Raw genomic sequence first — 20,738 nt, forward strand, 5'->3', positions numbered from 1 at the left:
TTGCGGGCTTACGCCTGCCAGAGTGCGGGCGTGCACCCTTTTACCTCGCTCATCTCCCTTCTCCGTCCTCGCTTGGCTCCGCCCCGCTGGCTCGGTGACGGCCCCAGAAGGAAGTGATTCTCCGCGGGCAACAGTATTTAAACACTAGATGTTGCCAAAGGCATACCTGCGGAGTCTTCTGAGTTTAGAAGGTAAGATGGGCAGAAGGAAGAGAGCTGGTTCTTTCAGGGATTCGTTGGGCTTTAGGGGAACGCAGCTGAAAGGGGTGTGGGGCTGGGGAGCGGAAGGAGGGGTTGGGGAGCAGAGCCGGCTGGCCAGCCCCAGCGGGCTTTTCGGTCCTGAGCCCTCCTGAGAACTCCCAGGTTCTGCCACAATCTACACATCATTCATTCAAGTCGTCTCCATGTATCAGACACTCTGGGCACCTGGAGAAAACGAAACTGAAACCAGGACTCATCCATTGCAGTGCTTTTGGTGGGGTGTCTTTTGACTTTCTTCCCTTCTCTGCTCCTTTCTTTATACCGGCCCATCTCACATCCGTTGTAACAGGAAGGGTCCGCGCAAACATTTGGCTCAAAGATTTCATTGCTGGGTGAGTGTGTGCTTGTAGCACAATTGATTAGACCTGTGGGGGTGGGACCTTTGAGACGGACTGAGTGGTGAGATTGCTAAAAAATGGTTGCTTTGTGAATTGCAGCATATGTTGCATCGTAGCAGATGCAGTTATATAAATATTCAGGTAACAGTTTGGTGTTGTCTGATGCTTGAATTGGATCTAAATCGCTCGGATCTGATTGAGGGCAGTTGGACTAAAGGGACATCCTCAGGTTCCCTGTTTGTCTAGTAGGTATATGCACATGGATGGGGAGAATAGGATTTGTTAAAAAAGTTTTTCACGAAGGGACATAATTATCTCTACCATTTATTGAATGCCTTATTTTTGCCACTCCGCCCTCTTTAATGCACTTTATATGCGTGACCGCATTTATTGTTGCCTCCATTTCAGGGAACAGAAAATTGAGACAATAATCTAAGGTTACACAATTAGGAAGTGACAGCCTGCAGTTACCCAATCAGGGGCTCAAACTTAGATCTTGCTAAGGTGCGAGTCTCAGCTCCTTAACTACTTTATCCTGCTTGGAAGAGGAGCACACCGTGCACAGAGAAGCCTGCACAGCGCGAGGGAACACCGTGAGCTATGAGCCTTCCTGGGGTACAAGTAATGCACATTGACAAAAACACATTTTTTACTATTAAATGAAGTTTCTGGATTTTTAAATTTTTTGTTTTGTTTTTTTTTAAAGAGGCCATCTACTTCTAGTCAGAGTGTATTTAAAGACATTGAAAGAGTTTTACTATTATAGATTTGAGAATCCTAAAATTGATCATATGCTGTGACCAGTCAAGTTTTTGAAATCTGTCATAAGCTCCATCATAAGAAAATAAGCTAAAATAAGCGAAATTTGCTGCAATGTTATTTAGAATGGTTAAAAAACTCTAATTACAAAATCTTATCTAAGAACTGCTCAGTAGTAGGGAGATGAAACAACTGTATGATGGCATATTACACAGCCGTTAAAAATGTTTTAAAAGACTTTGTAATAACACATGAAATTATTTATACTGTGGCATTAAATGAGAGGAAGAAGGATACAAAGTTACTTACCTAGCATAATCCCAACTATTCTTTAAAAATCTATAGAAAGGGGCAGGCTCCGTGGCCAAGTGGTTAAGTTCACGCGCTCCACTGCGGCAGCCCAGGGTTTGGATCCTGGGCGCAGACATGGCACTGCTCATCAGGCCACGTTGAGGTGGCGTCCCACATCCCACAACTAGAAGGACCTGCAACTATGATATACGACTGTGTACGGGGGGTTTGGGAAGACAAAGCAAAGCAGAAAAAAAAAAAAAGAAGATTGGCAGCAGTTGTTAGCTCAGGTGCCAATCTTTGAAAAAAAAAAAGAAAACAGTTGCTTCAAAAAAAAAAAATCTGTGGAAATATACTAAAATATTGAAATGTTTGTTTCTGGGCAGTGGGCTATAGATTAATAATTTTCTTATTTTTAATTTATGTATGTTTGTAATACTCTATAATAAAAAAGTTCTGTAATAAATAAGTAGATGTATTTTGAAAAAGTTGCTAGTAAAATTAGTTTCACTAATTCAGATGTTTTCTCGCTATTATAAAGTTACAAAGTACTTCTCTCATCCCCAGGTGGGAAGTCAGAAGACTCCAAGAGTGTTGTCCTTCCTTGTTTGCCCTACAGGAATTTCTAAGAGCTGTATGTCTCTCTGATCAAGTGCCAAGGAGATAAGTTTTCATTTTCTCAAAGAAAAGGCTAAAAGTTGTAGCCAGTGGTATTTACCATCATGGAGACCAAGAGCCATAACAACCCTCAGGGGAGACCCACACCCTCCAGCAATGGGAGGGTTTCCATGAAAGACAATCATTTGTTGATTGAAGCTGTTAAAAAAGGCGATATGGAGCAGGTCCAGCAATTGCTGGAAGGAGGAGCTGATGTCAATTTCCAGGAAGAGGAAGGAGGCTGGGCACCTTTGCATAATGCGGTGCAGAATTACAGGGAGGGCCTTGTGGAGCTTCTGCTTCATCATGGCGCTGACCCTTGCCTGAGGAAGAGGAATGGGGCCACTCCCTTCATCGTGGCTGGGATCATGGGAAATGTGAAGCTGCTCCAACTTTTCCTTTCTAAAGGAGCAGATGTCAATGAGTGTGATTCTAATGGCTTCACAGCTTTCATGGAAGCTGCTGGGAAGGGTCACGTGGAAGCATTAAGATTCTTGTATGAGAATGGAGCAACGGTGAATTTGAGTCGAAAGGCAAAGAAGGATCAAGAGAAGCTTAGGAAGGGAGGGGCCACAGCTCTCATGGATGCTGCTGAAAACGGACATGTAGAGGTCTTGAAGATCCTCCTTGATGAGATGGGGGCAGATGTCAATGTCCGTGACAATATGGGCAGAAATGCTTTGTTCCATGCTCTTCGGAACCCGGATAATAGTAATGTGGAGGTCATTACTCGCCTTCTGCTGGACCATGAGGCTGATGTCAATGTGAGAGGAGAAGAAGGGAAGACGCCCCTGATCCTGGCAGTGGAAAAGAAGCACTTGGGTCTGGTGTCGATGCTTCTGGAACAAGAACGTATAGAGATTAATGACACAGACCGTGAGGGCAAAACAGCACTGCTGTTTGCTGTCCAACTCAAACTGAAGGAAATTGCCCAGTTGCTGTGCAACAAAGGAGCCAGCACAGATTGTGGGGATCTTGTTATGATAGCGAGGCGTAATTACGACAGTTCCCTTGTAGACTTTCTTCTCCGTCATGGAGCCAGTGAAGATTTTCACCCTCCTGCTGATGACTGGGAGCCTCAGAGCTCACGTTGGGGGACAGCCCTGAAACATCTCCACAGGATGTACCGCCCTATGATTGGCAAACTCAAGATCTTTATTGATGAAGAATATAAAATTGCTGACACTTCTGAAGGGGGCATCTACCTGGGGTTCTATGAGGAGCAAGAGGTAGCTGTGAAGCGATTCTATGAAGGCAGCGCACGTGGACAAAGGGAGGTCTCCTGTCTGCAGAGCAGCCGAGTCCGCAGTAGCTTGGTGACATTCTACGGGTGTGAGAGCCACGGCGGCTGTCTGTACGTATGCCTTGCCCTCTGTGAGTGGACACTGGAGGAGCTCTTGGCCCATCACAGAGAAGAGGCTGTGGAAAATGAGGAAGGTGAATTTGCCCGAAACGTCCTCTTATCTATATTTAAGGCTGTCGAAGAACTCCACCATTCGTGTGGATACTCTCACCAGGATCTGCAGCCACAAAACATCTTAATAGGTGAGTCCCCAGTCTTCTCTTAGAAATTGTAAAGTCATTATTTACAAAAGGAAAAGATTTTCATTGCAGATAGGAAAGACCTAGAGCAAAGGTAAGTTATTCAGTTTGAGGATTAACGCAACAAATTTGTAATTACAGTGCAGTGCTGCCGGTTAAAACCTTTACTCCACATGGAAGTCACAGATGCCAACAGAATGCCAGGCTAGTTTTATATTGCCCATGGCAAATACAAATATGAAGCCATGTCCTGGATGGAGCCAGCTCTAGAAATTTGCATTTGTAGAACAAAAAGAAAGAGCTGAAGAGAAATGCAACGGACCAAATATTTGTGTTCCCCCCAAATTCATATGTTGAAACCCTAATCCCAGTGTGGTAGCATTTGGAGGTGGGGCCTTTGGGAAGTGATTAGGTCACTTAGGGTGGAGCCCTCATGAATGAGATTAGTGCCTTTTTTCCCCACAATCAGAAATAATTTTTTTAAATTTTTTTAAACTAACAGCTTTATTTTAGTTTTTTTTTTACTTTTTAAGCTAGCAGCTTTATTGAGATAAAATGGACATCATCTAAGTTTAAGGTGTAGAATGTGGTTTTATATACATACATATTTCAGATTGATTACCACAATATGATTAGTGAACACATCTGTCACCTCACATAGTTACCATTGTGTGTGCGTGTAGTGAGAGCTTTGAAGATTTACTCTCTTAGCAGCTTTCAAGTATACAAGACAGTATTGTTAACTCTAGTCACCGTGCTGCTCATTAGGTCCCCAGAACTTACTCATCTTGTAACAGGAAGTTTGTACCCTTTGACTTTCAGCTGTTTGCCCCACCCCCACCCCCACAGTGGCCACCACCCATCTACTCTCTGTTTTTATGAGTTCAGTTTTTTTAGATTCCACATATAAGAAGTGAGATCATATAGTATTTGTTTCTCTGCCTGACTTACTCAACTTAGCATAATTGCCTTCAAGTGTCATCCATGTTGTCATAAATGGCAGGATTTTTTTTATGACTGAATAATATTCCATTCTGTATGTGTGTATATATATATATGTCACATTTTCTTTATCCATTAATCCATTGAAAGACACTTAGGTTGTTTCTATGACTTGGCTTTTGTAAATAATGCTGCAATGAACCTGCAGGTGCAGAGATCTCTTCAAGATAGTGAGTTCATTTCCTTTGGATATATACCCAGAAGTGGGATTGCTGGATTATATGGTAGTTTAATTTTTAATATTTTAAGGAACCTCCATTATGTTTTCCATAGTGGCTGTACCAATTTATATTCCCATTAACAGTACGCAGTCCCCTTTTCTCCACATCCTTGCCAACACTTATTTCTTGTCTTTTTGATAATAAATATTCTAACAGGTGTGAGGTAATATCACACTGTAGTTTTGATTTGAGTTTCCCTGATAAGTAGAGCTGTTGAGCACCTTTTCACGTACCTGTTGGCCATTTTTCTGTCTGCATTGGAAAAATGTCTATTCAGATCCTTTGCCTGTTTTTTAATCAAAGTATTTGTTTTTTTGCTATTGAGTTGTATGAATTTCTTATATATTTGGATATTAACCCCATATCAGATATATGATTTGCAAATTTTTTTTTCCATCCCATAGGTTGCCTTTTCATTTTGTTGGTCATTTCTTTTGCTGTGCAGAAGATTTTTCAGTTTGATGTAGCCCCACTTTTTTATTTTCACTTTGTTGCTTGCACTTTTGGTGTCATATCCAAAAAATCATTGCCAAGACCAATGTCAAAGAAATTTTTCCCTATGTTTTCTTCTAGGAGTTTTACAGTTCAGGTCTTACATTTAAGTCTTTAATCCTTTTTGAATTAATTTCTGTGAGTGGTGGAAGATAAGGGTTCAGTTTCACTCTTTTGCATGTGACTATCCAGTTTTCCTAATATCATGTTTTGAAGAGACTGTCTTTTCCCCGTTGAGTATTCTTGGCTCCCTTATTGGTTGACTGTATATATGTGGGTTTATTTCTGGGCTCTCGATTCCGTACCAATGGTCTATATGTCAGGTTTTATGCCAGTACTGTACTGTTTTGATTACTATAGCTTTGTAACATAGTTAGAAATCTGGAAGTGTGATGACTCCAGCTTCATTCTTCTTTCTCAAGTTGCTTTGGTGGGATTAGTGCCCTTATAAGAAGAGGTCGTAGGGCTAGCTAGCTGTCTTTCTGCCACGTAAGGTCACACCTGTTTGTAAACCAGGAAGAGAGCCCTCACCTAGAACCTGAACCTGCCAACACCCTGATCTTGGACTTCCAACTTCCAGAACTATGAGAAATAAATTTCTGTTTTCTGACTCACCCAGTTGATGGTAATTTGATATAGCAGCTGGCACCGACTAACATAACAGTCAAATTATTTTTGTTCACATGTGATTCAAAATAAATACATTTTTTAAAGTATTTAAGGATTCAGGAAAACTTTCTACCCACAGACCCTATATGAAAGAATTGCTGGAGGATATGTGTAAGGAAGGAGAGAAAGAGCCTGGGAGAAAACAGACTTTTCAGGGGCAAAAATGAACAAAGAAATAATTTTTTTAAGTAAGCTAAACATGTATTGTTTTTTAAAAAATTAAAATTAAAAAAATCTTAATCCTAGATGATATCTCTGTGGTGGGAGTGAAGATGACAAGCAGAGTGAAGGAAAAGGGGACTGAGCTTCTTGAGTGGTTGAGAGCAGGATGAAGCAGGCAGGTTTCGTCCTAGCTCTGCCCATCAACTGTTTGTTAATGTCTGTGATTACATAAGACAGGACACTAAGCATAAGCATTTAAAAAATTTTATAGCACTTTAACAATGTCTGTTGAATCTAAAAATAAAAAATTGGGGCCTGTAAAAAAAATCAAGTCTTAGAAGAGATGTGAAGTGTTCCATTAGACACTTTCAAATTTAAGTAGCAGAAAACTCACTTCAAAAGTGGCTTAAGCAAGTGAAAGGAATTTATTGGTTCAAATAACGGAAGATAACCCATGATTTTTAATCTGTGCCCCTTCGCTGCTTGATCCTCATTGCAGGCCACCTTCTGACTTCATCCCTCCTCTCTAGCCCTTGGGCCTTCTTTCTGTCAGCGCAGAATTCTCCAGGTTCCTTTCTGTCTTGGGAATTCCTACCTGGAATTCTGTCTCCCGTCCATTATTTGCTTCACTCACTTACCTGAATTCTAGATCTTTTCCATCTAAGTCTCTCTTCCTTGAAGAAGACTTCTCCCCCACACACAGCCATGGAGCTCTTCTTATAATACACTTTCAGAGGATCCTGCACTTTGGCTAGCATTTTCAAAATGGCGATTAATTTTATGTTCATCTGTGTAATTATTCATTTAGTATCAGTCTTCTCGTCCAGAGACACTACACCCTGTAGGTCTGGGACTGTGTTCTCCTTCACCATCGTTTTTCCCCTCATTAAACTCTTGTTGAATAATTTGATGGGCTACTTTTTGTTAGATTCTGGGTTTCCACACAACGTTGATGTCTCAGTTCAGAATAAAAGGGGTTTGAGAAGCACACAACTGCGCTGGCCATCATCCTACCTGGGGATACCCAGCGTTCTTTCTCAGACTCCTTCAAGCCAAAGGCAGGAGCCACCTCTTCGAGGACAAATCACTGATTTGCCCTCCTTTCATCTTGTTCCTGACCTCTCTCATCCATGCATCCCTTTTTTCTAAGGACTCAGTGGCTTCCTTCAAGAGAGAAAGATTCTGAAGCGGGCAAGGAGGCAGTGACTCATTACAAGCGTGTGGTTGACCCATGATAAGTGATTACAATGTCATGGTGGGCTGTGGCTAGTGGGCTCAATTTGATGGAGCGCTCTGCTTAGGCATTCTGGGATTTGGAGCCTTGTTGGTTAATTGTTCTTTAGCCATAGGCTGTAGCCATAACCCCTACCAGCAGCTCCTTTATAAATCTGTGCTCCTCACTCCTAGGAATTGCATGACTGGGGAGCTGGTTAAATTTATTCTCATCTGTCCCGACCCGCTGACCTGGAAAAAGTAAAATGTAAGTCCTGCTCTTGGCAGATACCTAATAGGTCAAACGACACAGTGCAAAGGACAGTGTTTTGAGGAGTAAACAGCAATGCAGATAGAAACTTTATTATTGCCTTCTTCAGAGATGATGGATTGCACATTGCGTTACGTACTTGTTTAAATTAATTACTCACAACATGGAGGATGAGGATTTTTAATGCAGCTCTACAAACTGTCCCTTAGATTCCAAGAAAGCTGTTTGCCTGGCAGATTTTGATAAAAGTATCAAGCTGTCTGGAGAGCCACAGGAAATCAAGAGAGATCTGGAGGTAATTTCTACAGTCAATGGACTTTTCCGTTTTCCTGCTTCCTTACGTTTTCGTTACCTTATTTGCTATGGCCAATGAGAGGCTGCTCCTATTTTATCTAGGAAGGAAAGACCTCTCAAGGCCTTCCCCTGGTCTTGCTCACGGACCTCCTTCCCTTGCAGACAATGGTGATTCTCTGGGTTGGTGTGGAGTTGCTTGTCGCTGTGGCTCCTTTCTGTGTCTCTTTGGATTTCTTCCTTCCAAATAAATTGCGCATGCTGCACCTCTTCTAGAATCACCTCCAAGAGGTATCTCCAAAATACCTCCAAAATTCCTGCGGGAGGTATTTTCTGCTTAATGACAAGGTAAATGAGACTTTTTTCGCCCACTCCATTCAAACTCTGAAGAGGGCAGACACTAAGCCCTCTGAGACACCTGGGAGGGATGGGCTCGATCCATAGCTCCAAAGAGACTAAGCCTGGTCCAAAAGGTTAAGACCCTGAAATAACTGTTTCTCCTGGGAAGAGACAGAGCCTGGCCTCTGCAGCCAAAGCTCCCAGAGCGGTTCCGACCCTGGGGGAGCAGATCTCTCTGGAGAGTTCCCCAGGCTGTTGAACTTTCAACCCAGTGAGCAAGAGCTCTGCATCCCTGTCCAAGCTTTGTGGTTCCACGGCTCCCGATTTCAGCTCCTTCCCTGACTGGTGTCTTGCGTGGTACAGGAGTTCCTATGTTGGCCTCCTTCTCAGCCTTTCCTCCCTGCCGTGGCCTACCTCCTGGGGCCGTTACTGTGTCCCGCTGGACCTGAACTGGCTCCTTTATCTGCTACCTGTCATAGCCCCCACCCAAAGTCCCAATTCCCAGCCAGATTCCTGGCATTCCCCTTGTGTTTCAAAAATCGTTTTCCCTTTTCCCAGTTTATCTAAATTCTATCTATACTTTAAGGTCCATCTCAAAAACTTCTTCCTGTAAGCAGTCTTTCCTGCCAAGTTTGGCCCAGAATTATCTTTTGCTCCTTATAAACCGAAACTGTGGGGATCACGTATTGCCTTGAAGAGTTCTCAATGCACAAACCTATGTCTTTTCTTCCCCTGTGGACTCCTCGAGATTCCTCCCATTTTCCATTTGCTCGTAGCCTGCACCACACCCTCTAAGGTCACCCAGATAGAGTGGGTAAGCACCTTTGGCTTCATTTGTGGCTTTTGTGCAGGCCCTTGGACTGCTGGTCCTATATGTGGTAAGGAAGGGAGACACCCCTTTTGAGAAGCTGAAGACTAAGAGTAATGAAGAGGTGATTCAACTTTCTCCAGATGAGGATGCTCGGGACCTCATTTGTCAACTGTTGGACCCTGGGAAAAATGTGAAGGACCATCTGAGTGGCCTGCTGGGTCATCCCTTCTTTTGGAGTTGGGAGAGGTAAGTAAAACTTGAGTGCACCTTAGGGGCCTCCAGAATGGAGACAGTGAGTGTATTAGTCAGGGTTCTTATGTATTGATATTTATTATGAGGAAATGGCTCATGCAGTATTGAGGCTGAGAAGTTCCACGATCTGCTGTGCGCAAGCTGGAGACCCGGGAAAGGCAATGGTGTAATTTAGTCCAAATCAAAAGGCCTGAGACCCAGGGGAGCTGATGATGTAGATTCTAGTGAGGGTCTGAAGGCCTGAGAAGCAGGAGAGCTGAGGTCCAGAGAAGACTGATGGCCCAGCTGAAGCCGTCAGGCAGGAAGGGGCCAATTCCACCTTTTGTTCTACTCAGGCCCTCAATGATTGCCTGCCACCCACTCGCGTCAGGCTTTGCTGAGTCAGCTGATTCAAATGCTAAGGACATCTGGTAACACGCTCACAGACACACCCAGAATAATGTTTAATCTGCGGCCAGTCAAGTTAACACACAACATTAACCATCAGGGGGAGGTGGTGTGGGCAGGGGGATCAGCAGACCCAGGCTTTCCTCTCAGCTTGGCATTTCCTGGCTGTGTGTCCTTGGAGTGGTGACTTAACCTCTCTGGATTCTGGTTTTCTCTTCTGAAGAATAGAAAAAGAGAGAAGAGAAACCTGCTCCTCCCATCATGCAGAATTTTTAGAGAAGTGGTTTTACTACTTTTATCAAAACCCAAAATCTAACTGTTTTCTTTTTCTGGAAAGAGTGGGAATGACCATGTTAATTCTCTCATCTTCAGCCGCTATAGGACTCTTAGGAATATAGGAAATGAATCCGACATCAAAACGCGAAAAACTAAGAGTAACATCCTCCAACTACTCGAACTTGGAAAGTCTGAACATTCCAGAAGTTTTGTCCAGTGGACTAGTAAGGTATGAACAATTCCTCTGCTCTGGGAGTTATTCCAGGGATAAGAATCTGTGTAATGTGGTAGGTTTTCTAACTTCTCAAATTCTATTGGCCTGGCCCTACCAAGAGGTGAGAGAGGGGGTTTTCCTTCGCTTCCTTCCCATCCCTGAACTTTTGGGTCTCTGCTCTCTCTTTCAGAAGCCAGGTCCTCCGAACAACCTCTCATCTAGTCTCCTCTTTAGGGTGGCTTTGTCCCGTCCCATAAGCTTTTTCCTTTTCTCTGGCTCTTTCCCTCAAACCTTGTTTTCTGAGAGCGGCGTGGCTAATAATCCTATTACCAGTGTGACAAGAGCAGCTGATTAAATAGAGCTTTTAACCCAAAGGAGGCACTCCGCTGTGAGGTGTTTCAGTCCGGGCAGAGACTCGCTGTCTCCGCTGCCTGTGAGCAGCCCAGCTCCGAGGATCCACGTACACTCCTACATTCTGCCTGAGAAGACAGACTACACAAAAAGATCATCCTTCAAATTCCTCTTCTTCAAGGAAAGGTCCACTTAACTTGAACTAAATATGGTGGAAGATAAAAAATGAACCACCATCTAGATCTAGTCAGTACTATCACAACTTTTCGTTATTATCAATTGGCAGACATGTATTAACTACCAGTTATGTGCTAGGCCCATGCGAGGCCATGGATATACAAAGCAGAGTACGGCATGGTCCATGTGGGGCCCAGAGACCCACAGAAACGATGGCTGTGTGATACCTGCTGGGTGCCCCAGAGACACATGCAAAGCACTATGGGAGAATCTGTAATCTTCAGGTCTTTGAGACCAACAGCTTCCCTCTCTTAGGCCTGATTTAGGACTGTGCTTCTCCCATACCTTTTTGTTTCTGGGTCTCATTTTGTTTTCCTTCTTTCACTTGTCTCTAGACTACACGTCAAACTCACAATTGTTGGCTTAATGTCTTTCTTGCTACCCTGTAAGTTCCATGAGGGTAGAGACCGTCCCTTCTCTGGTTTGTTGTTGTATTCCTGGCATGGAGTAGGTGTGCCATGACTCTTTGCTAATGAATGTCTATAAAACTTCAGCTTAAACTTAAACTTGTAGAATCAGAGAAATTTGAAACCAGAGCAGATGATAGTAATCGCTAATGATTATGTAGTGCTGACTATATGGCCGCTATAGTTCTCAAGACTTAGGTGAGGTACCACACTTAATCCTTGAAACAACGTCTGAGGCCATTATCTCCATTTTGCAGATGGGCAAACTGAGGCACAGGCAAATAATTTTTCGAAAGGCACAGAACCAGGAAGGGTTGAGGCAGGATTTGAAGCTGGGCAGTCTGGCTGAAGAGGCCATCTGCTAAAGCCACTCACTGCGAAAAGCTATGATGCCCTCAAGTCCACCATCTCGTTTAATTGCTGAGGAAATTGAGGCTCAGAGGTGGAACCCAAAATAGAACTGGAAAGTCAGAGATTGGCAGAGCTGGGAAGAGAATTCTGTTCTTTCGTTTCCCAATTCAGTGATTCTTCATTGACTTATTTTGAATTTTGATTGACTTTAATTCTTATGTTTTAGTTTCCATTTTAGGCTTGGTTTTCCTGTTGATTTTAGTGACTGGCCCATGTTCACAGCTGTACTACTGTTACCGAACCCGGAGTGAGTTCACTCACCCGTTGCGCAGCAAGCCAAGCTCTGACACCGGGTGTAATGGAAGAAAGTAGGAACTTTATTTTTGCACAGCGCTGAGCAAGGAGAGAGGGCAGCTAACACTCAAATCCCAAACTCCTTGAAAAGCTAAAAGGAAGGGTTTTTATTTGGGGTTTTAGCTGGTCGGAGCTTTCCCACCAGCCTGTCTTTGGCCTTGAGACACTTGCAGAGAGGAGGAAGCCTCTGACCTTGCTGGTCAGCAGCTTTCCCCCAGCCCATATCTCTTTGCGGGAGGAAATAGTCCAGGTGCTTGTCCTTGACAGTGTCTTTCTCCATGGAGAATAGTGGATTCTGGAGCCAGGAAGCCAGAGAGTAAGCAGGGAATGAGTGTTTTGGTTTTAACCCCATGTATGCTGGGTTTAATGTGGGGAAACTGATATCAGGGTCGGTATCACTACCAGCTTTTGGCAGCACAGGTCCAGAGCCCAAGTCCTCCAGCATATACTCCTGCCTTCTCTCCATCAGCTGCCCCGTCCTGCCACCTGTGTGTTGCTTGGCATTTCTCACATGTGCTCTGCACAGCGTACACTCAGGCAGGCTCAGCAGGTCTTCACTAGTGTTGGTCTAGTCACCAGTTACTCTTCCTAAGGGACCCTTTGGCTTCATGGTTGTAGCATTTTGTTCTTTTACTCCAAACTCTTACTAACTATGAGAGCCATCTACAAGGGTGCACGCACAAAGAGGGAAGGCACTTATATGAGAGAAGTTGCCCTGGGACACCTGGAGGCAACAAGAGACATGTAACCTTTGGAGGTATAATTAAAAACAAAATAAAACAAAAAACAACCAGCTCACTTTGGCAATGGCTACCAGGCCTGGTTTCAGTTTGGACAACCATCTTTGAGGAGGAAATGCAGGGGCTGGCCCTGTGGCTCAGTGGTTAAGTTCACACACTCTGCCTCTGTGGCCAGGGGTTTCACTGGTTTGGATCCTGGGCGTGGACATGGCACGGCTCATCAGGCCATGCTGAGGTGGTGTCCCACATAGCACAGCCAGAAGGACCTACAGCTAGAATATACAACTATATACTGGGGGGCTTTAGGGAGAAGAAGAAGAAAAAACAAAAAAAAAAGAGGAAGATTGGCAACAGATGTTAGCTCAGGTGCCAATCTTAAAAGAAAATTTTAAAAAAAGGATGAAATCAATCAAGTACGAGTTTGGAAGGGTGGCCATGAGGATAAAAATACTGTATATTACAATAAGCAAATTTCCTAGTATAGTAGCCAAAGATTTTCTAAACCATGTTTTAATATATTTAATTTCTTATAAAAACAATTCTCTTGGGAAACAGATACACAAATTTAAAGTTACTTATAATCCCACATCCATACACAACTACAGTTAGCAGTTTGGTGTATCGTCTTCACTTCCAGTCTTTTCTTTCTATTAATTTGTTTTATTAATTGGTGGTAATTTTAGCATATATTCAAATTTGTATTTTGCCTTTTTGCAGTAACATTCCATCAGGATTTATTTTGTGTTGCTCCTACATTTTTGCGTAATGTTTTGCTTTTTAGATTGACAGCTGTGTTATGCGACAGATGAATAAATTTTATGAAAAAAATGGCAATTTCTATCAGGACACAGTGGGTGATCTGCTAAAGTTCATCCGGAATTTGGGAGAACACATTGATGAGGAAAAGAATAAAGAGTAAGTATTGTTTTCGTTCCTGTAAGTTATATATGAGATGAGAATGATTTTAAAAATCCAATTCTAAATTTATATCTGCTATTTGATGGGAAGAACAAAATTTATTCTGATGAAAGAAAAGTAATTCCTCCCCCTTGTTCAGAAAAGGACCATCACAAGGGTCTTACAATGAACCATGGACACGCTCAGCAGGGTCTCATCTTCCTTTTTTCTTTTTTTTTTAAGATTGGCCCTGAGCTAACATCTGTTGCCAATCTTCCTCTTTTTTCTTCTTCTCCCCAAAGCTCCCCAGTGCATAGTTGTATATTCTAGTTGTAGGTCCTTCTAGTTCTTCTATGTGGGATGCCACCTCAGCATGGCTTGATGAGCAGTGCTAGGTCTGTGCCCAGGATCTGAACCGGTGAACCCCGGGCCGCCAAAGTGGAGTGTGCAAACTTAACCACTTGCCCACAGGGCCGGCCCCTCATCTTCCTTTTTAGCTTATCCTGAGGCCGCTTTGAACAGAATGCTAGTGACTCCCTTGTGTGAAGAAACACAGGGGACTGGGCAGCTGGGTGAAGTGAATATAGCGTTATAAAAGTCTGGACGTAGCCCCATGTTAGTTAAATCAGCTTTTGTTGCCAAAAATGTTAGGTGCAAATTCACAAAAAACTTGCAGTTTCCAGGGCTCTTTTGGATTTTGGAATTGTGGATGAGGGATTGTGGAATTGTATTATCTCCATTTTATGGGTGATAAAACCAAGGTTCACAAAAATTAAGTTGCCAAAGTTTGCATCGTTAGTTGAAGAGTCAGGCGATGAACCTTGCTCTCAGATTCCAAAGTCCGTATTCGTTTTGCCATAGAAACCAGGGGAGCAAAGAGATCTCTGGAACCAGGTGCTGTGGGGTGTGGGGGGAGAAGAATTTGAGGCAAGCATGCCAAAATATTTATGTTCCTTTCAGGATGAAGTCGAAAATTGGAATACCTTCCCAGTATTTTCAGAAGAAGTTTCCTGATCTGGTCATCTATGTCTATACAAAACTACAGAACACAGAATACAGAAAGCATTTTCCAAACACACAATCCAAATAAGCCTTGGTGTGATGGAGGCAGAGGTGTCCAGCACCTGAGTGTGGCTGAGTGCTGACCGAGCCTTGTATAATCCTGGGCAATTCACAACTCTCTGGGCCTCTTAACTAACCTGGTTGCTTGTAAGGAATGAGTTGAATGGCTGATATGTCAGTTCCTGGTACAATGGTTGGCGTTTCCCACATGTTTATGACAAAAAAAGTATATGCTCCAATTACTCTAGTTCTTTTTAAGGGTAAAACTTAGTGGCGGGAGCTGGAAGCGCATTCTGCCGATTCCTCTTGTCAATTGCACCAAAGGAGTGGGTGCCTAGACCTCTAAGGCTATGTGTTTCACATCAGTTATCTCATGTAATTCTCACAATGACCGTGCAAGATAGGGTTGATGTCCCCATATAAGAACTGACAAACCTGAGACTCGGAGAGTTTGAACTACTTGCCCAAGATCATACAACCTGTACAGAGCACTGTGTAAAGGGATATGGTGGTATTGTTACCTCTTACTTGGGCACCTTAGAACTTAGTTACTATCCCAGGGCTCTTCTGGATGAGACCCAAAAGGAATGCCAAAGGGGCTCTGGGTGGCTCATTCATTTATTCATTCAATATTTGTTGAGCATGTAATACTTGTATGAATTCCATTCCTTCTAGAACCACTTGCACTGGTTTTCTATGACCTTAAGGCAATAGTTCTTAACTGTGGGCAGTTTTGCCCCTCAGGGCCATTTGGTAGTGTCTGGAGATGTTTCTGGTTGTCAAAGCTGGGAGGTAGGGGGTTGTTACTGGCATCTAGTAGGTAGAGGTCAGGGATGCTGCCAAACATTCTACAATGCCCAGGATAGCACATACCCTGCACCTCCCGAATTATCCAGCCTAAAATATCAGTGGTACTGAGGTTGAGAAACTCTGCCTTGAGAGGCTGGGACTCTTTTGAACTGGCTTGGGGCCCGGGACCCTGGAGTGTGCGGACCATCTCATGGAGGAGTGACTCAGATTTGTTTTCTTGCTTTTGGATCTGTAGTGAGACAGTTCCAGTGTCACCTCCTCAGGAATTGATCTGACCACTCTCACTTTCCACACCCCAGTGTGAGTCCTCTTTCTGGCTCCCTAGCACCCCTAGCCACATCAGAGCACGCCTCTCTCCACCTTGAGTGTGCTTTTTCCCCACTGGAATCTAAGCTCCTGAGGGCCAATAATATATATTTTTTTGATTTGTGTCATTACTGCCTAGTAAATTGTCTGCCCCACGGTAATGTTCAATAAATATTCATTGAATAATAAATGAACCATCTTCATAGATGAGTAATAATGGTACCTTATATTTTCATGGTCATTTATAATTTATAAATTACACCTGCGTATCTCTTTTAGTTTTAAAAACAATCCCGTAAGGTGTGTGTCATCATCCTCATTTTGCAGATGAGGAATCTAAGGTTAGAGACATGTTGGTTGACTCTAATACATAACTAGGAGGTGTCACTCTCTTGATTTGAACAGATTTTTTGGGCTTAAGTCTAATGTTCTTTCCATTACCCTCACTGTGGTGGTTAAGGTGGAGCTTTGTAATGGGAAGAGCTGGGAAAAAACCGTATCTTAGGCATTCCTGAAGAAGAGGTAGTCTAAAGTGGATGTTACGGAATGAAGTTAAGAAGTACTGGAAGAAACAAGCTTAAGGGTTTTCTTTAAGATTTTGGGAGCAGCAGGATTGATTTAGGTTTTAACATTAAGCTTTGGTTTTATGATTTGTAGTGAGTACCTGGATATGTCAATCAAAATGCCTATTTGTAAAGCATAGTCAATAAAACTTTGAATCATCTTATAAAGTCTGATTTTCTCCAAGTGATATTTCCGCTTTTGAGAGCAAAAGTAGATATAGTGATATCTGCTATAGAAAATGTTCAATGAGTAATTACTCGGTAAGTTTTAAGAAAGGGCATCCTTCTCAAGGCCATGGCTCTTGTGGTCCCCTCTGCCTGGAGTTTTATTCTGCCAATCTTTGCATGGCAGTTCCTTTTCATCTTTTAGGCTCAGCTACAGTGTTCATCCTTTGATGGCCTTCCTTATCCAAAATGTTTCACAGCTATCATTTTTTATAACATCAAGGCACCAATCACTATCTGAAATTATCAGATTTATTGTTCACATTAAAAAAAGTCTCTTTCTTCCTCATGATGATGGGAACATAAGCTCCATGATAGAAAGGATGTGGTCTGTCTTATTCACCATTATAATCCATCTCCAATATCTAGCATGGTGCCTGGAACAAAGCAGATTCCAATAAATACTTATTGAGTGGGAAAATAAATGCTTCTATGATTGCAATATCTCACTGAGTTATAATTATGTAATTAAAAGCCTTTCTTTAAAATATGAGCATCTAGAAGGCCAGGATATTTTTCTTCTTTGTTGTGCTTGGCATTGAATAGCTGCTCAATAAAATCTGTTGCATTTGGTTAATCCTCCCCCTCCTAGGGGGCTCTATCGTGTTAATATGGGTCTTTCAATGAATGAAGAGGCTTTAGGCCCTAATAAAATATAACTAAAAGGTGGGACTGCAGGTGTCATGGTGGGAGGTAGGGAAGGACACTTGGATGCTTTCTGGTGTCTCTCAAATTATTTCAAGGTGTTTGCCCATAAGAGAAGCAGCCCTTAGGTCCTTAACTCCCCCTGGCCTGTAGAACATCCAAGAAGTCATATAGTCAGGCTCGTGGACTCACGGTCCATGGTTCCTCCCACCAGCCCAGCTCCCTCTGAAGTTTCAGTTTCCAGACGAAACTTTCTTTGGTGCCAGCTTGCTCACACTTAAGGCAACAGCTCTACTCTATTCAGTGGTGGGTGGCGTTTACACCTGTTTCTGTCTGAGCCTCACACAGTGCCTGGCATGTTCTAGGTGCACAGGATATGCTTCTTGAATTCACTCGAATTGAGTAGAGCTTTCCAAATTGGATTTTTGGGGGGGTTCCTCCTAGACCTGCAGCGTGGGAGAGCATGCAGTCTTAGCGCTGACTCCTAGGGCAGCTTCTTCCTGTTCCGTGCTCCACTTTAGGAGACAGTGAGATTTCAAGAAGCTTGGGTAAAGCACAGCAGAACCTCGCTCCAAAGGAGATCCTGGGGGATCCATCTTTTCCTTTTTCTTTCTGGGGGGCTCTCAGGATTGCCAAAGTGCCCAGCACTGTGCCTGGCATACCGTGTCAGTTGTTGCTGCTGTTAATCACCCAGCACAGATGAGGCTTGCCGCAAATGTCTTATGCTCCTTCTCTCTCCTCCTACTACAGGAAACAAATATCAAAGAAAAAAAAGGATGGTGCAAAGTCTTATGTCCCCCATGGTGATTTTTACTGTGCCATGCTTTAATTGCTTTATCGCTTGTTTGCTTAGCTTAAGAACAAGAGAGGGTAATAACAAAAGGAGAGAAGTGGGTGGGAAACAATATGGGATTGGGTTTTTTGAGGCTCAGTGAACCATTAACAGGATTAGGTGTTAATAATATGTATTTTTATTGTTTTTGAGGAATCGTATGTGCACATCACTTTATCACTAATAGTGGCCTACGAAAATTGAATACAACAATCTTGAAATGATTTCATGTCCTCAGAAGGAATAGACCCAATCAGTGAAAAATACCCACCCAGAGATTTTTATTCTTTCTTCCTCCTGAAAATACTCTCTCAACCTGGAGTATTAGGTGGGATTTTGTTTTTGAGATTCTGTAAAATTGAGATAACCAGGTGGAGTTTTACTTAGTAGCTCTTTTAACAAAGACCGAATGAAAGTGACTTTGGCAAGATAAAAGTTTGGTGTTTCTTTCATGTTAAATCTTGCGCAGACCAGCAGTCCAGGACGGAGGCAGTTCCGCCCCACCAGTCACGTAGAGAACAGCGGTTTCCTGTCCAGGGCGATCAAACCACTAGAAATACTACAGTGAGCAAACCAGCTCAAGATCCCTGTCCTCATGGGGCATTCAGGGAGGAGGGAGATGGAAATAAGCATCAATAAAGACATAGTGCACTGAATGGTGACAATAACGAGGCAGAAAAGTGAAGCAGGGTAAGGAGATCGGAAGTCAGGGAGGGTCAGTGAAGTTTAAATAGGGTGGTCAGGTGGACCTCATCAAGTGGGAGACGATTAAGCAAAGACTAGAAGGAAGTAAGAGAGTAAGCTTTGGGGATATCTGAGGGAAAGCAAGCAGAGGGAAGAGCTGGCTCAAAGGCCCTGAGGCAGGATCATGCGCAGCATGTTTGAGAATTAGAAACAGGGCAGCTATGTCATACACAGAGTGAGTGGGAGAGGAAGGAGGAAGGAAGACAGGAAGAAACAGGAAACCAGTCTGGGAGGGCCCTAAGGCAAATGTGAGGCCTTGGGTTTTTACTCTGAGTGAAATGGAAAGCCCCTAGTGGACTGTGGGCAGAGGAGTGACATGATGTGACTTAAATTTTAGGAGACTCATTCTGCCTTCTCTGTGGAGAAGAGGCTACGGGGGAGGGGAGCGTAAAGGCAGGGAGACCAGTTAGGACCTTGTGAAAGACTGGTGGCTTTGCGTTTAAGAGCAGTAGGTGGACTGCAGGTAGTCGGACTGTGGACATGTTTTGAAGGTAGAGGCGACAGGACTTGCTGACCGAGTGAGTTGGGGTGTGAGGGAAAGAGAGGGGTCCAGGATTACTGTGAGCATTTTGGCCTCAGTGATTGGAGGAATGAGGCTGCCATTAACAGAGAAGAGCAGATTTAGAGGGAAAACCAGACGTGTAGTTTGGACACACTAAAAGCGGGATTGTTTTGGGGCTGGCCCCGTGGCCGAGTGGTTAAGTTCGCGCGCTCCGCTGCAGGCGGCCCAGTGTTTGGTTGGTTCGAATCCTGGGCGCGGACATGGCACTGCTCATCAAACCACGCTGAGGCAGCGTCCCACATGCCACAACTAGAAGGACCCACAACAAAGAATATACAACTATGTACTGGGGGGCTTTGGGGAGAAAAAGGAAAAAATAAAATCTTAAAAAAAAAAAAAAGCGGGATTGTTTTGACACATTTAAAGGAAGACATCATATCTGGTTAGATAGAAGTATCAGGAAGGAGTGCAGGGTGATACTGGCTGCAGATGACTTTGTGTGTCAGCTGATGACAATACTAAAAGCCCTGAGAGGGAGTATAGGGAGAAAGGAGAAGTGGCTGTGAAACTACTGGGGAGAAAAAAATCCAAACTATTTAAGAGTCTAAATGTGCTAATAAGTTTCTTTTTCTGAGAACAGGAGAGTTTCCTTGTGGTTCTGCTAGCTCCTCTGTGAGAGAAACCTGGAGTGCACGCCCAGAGGGGCGGAGATCAGCCTGGGGGTGGGAGGTGGGGGGATGGGGGGAGGTCCTCCAGGCGCTCTCCAAGTGAGGCGTTCATCTGGATTTGCCCACCAAGAGCTGCAGCAAGTGACGTCCTCATAGATTTATCTTCCCCTATTTCCTGCTGTTTAAATGTATTTGCAATGACTAAGAGAATTTAGAAAATAATGTCAACACCAATTGCAAATTCCAGCCCATGACTGTGTCTTAGCCCAGCATGTCTGTTTTCAGTTCTTAAAGCCTTTACCAGACTAGTGGCAGGACTATAGCTTTGAGAGGAACCAGAGTCCCAAGATCTGGGGTGGGGATGGGATGGGATAGGATGGGACTGTCTTGGATGTGGAACAAAGTGTGAGGATCTAAAGGCAGTTCAGGGGCTACTAGGTGTCTAAACCAAGCACTGACTCAAAAGGGACACAGAAAAGTGATGAAAAAGTGGCCTGAGGCTTTGGGTCTGAAGGTTTTTTTTTTTAAGAAAAACCAAAAGAATTAGGCCAAAAAGGATAATACTCTGTATCTGCAGATGGGAATGGTATCTGTAAGG

At 43.5% G+C, this 20,738-nt stretch overlaps 1 protein-coding gene across 2 annotated transcripts; it reads left to right on the plus strand.

The window, feature by feature from the left end:
• The first annotated feature begins 82 nt into the window (after positions 1–82).
• RNASEL (ribonuclease L) lies at positions 83–20,180 on the plus strand. 2 transcript variants are annotated; one of them, XM_044757998.2, is made up of 8 exons: positions 139–191; positions 550–592; positions 2,216–3,850; positions 8,086–8,171; positions 9,358–9,563; positions 10,329–10,461; positions 13,668–13,801; positions 14,744–20,180. In XM_044757998.2, exons 3-8 carry the CDS (start codon positions 2,371–2,373, stop codon positions 14,871–14,873), a joined length of 2,169 nt encoding a protein of 722 aa, XP_044613933.2. In that variant the 5' UTR covers positions 139–191; positions 550–592; positions 2,216–2,370; the 3' UTR covers positions 14,874–20,180. The 2 variants fall into 2 exon arrangements, with proteins under 2 accessions (XP_014722217.3, XP_044613933.2); XM_014866731.3 differs by lacking the exon at positions 550–592 and having other exon boundaries at positions 83–191.
• The last annotated feature ends 558 nt before the right edge of the window (positions 20,181–20,738 follow it).

This window comes from Equus asinus, chromosome 25 (assembly GCF_041296235.1).
Source record: "Equus asinus isolate D_3611 breed Donkey chromosome 25, EquAss-T2T_v2, whole genome shotgun sequence".
In the NCBI taxonomy this organism is placed as follows: Eukaryota; Metazoa; Chordata; class Mammalia; order Perissodactyla; family Equidae; genus Equus; species Equus asinus.

Coding starts and splice junctions, on each gene's coding strand:
- RNASEL (XM_014866731.3), top strand. CDS start 2,371: ATGGAGACCAAGAGCCATAACAACCCTCAGGGGAGACCCACACCCTCC. Junction 3,851..8,085: donor GCCACAAAACATCTTAATAG/GTGAGTCCCCAG, acceptor ACTGTCCCTTAG/ATTCCAAGAAAGCTGTTTGC. Junction 8,172..9,357: donor AAATCAAGAGAGATCTGGAG/GTAATTTCTACA, acceptor GCTTTTGTGCAG/GCCCTTGGACTGCTGGTCCT.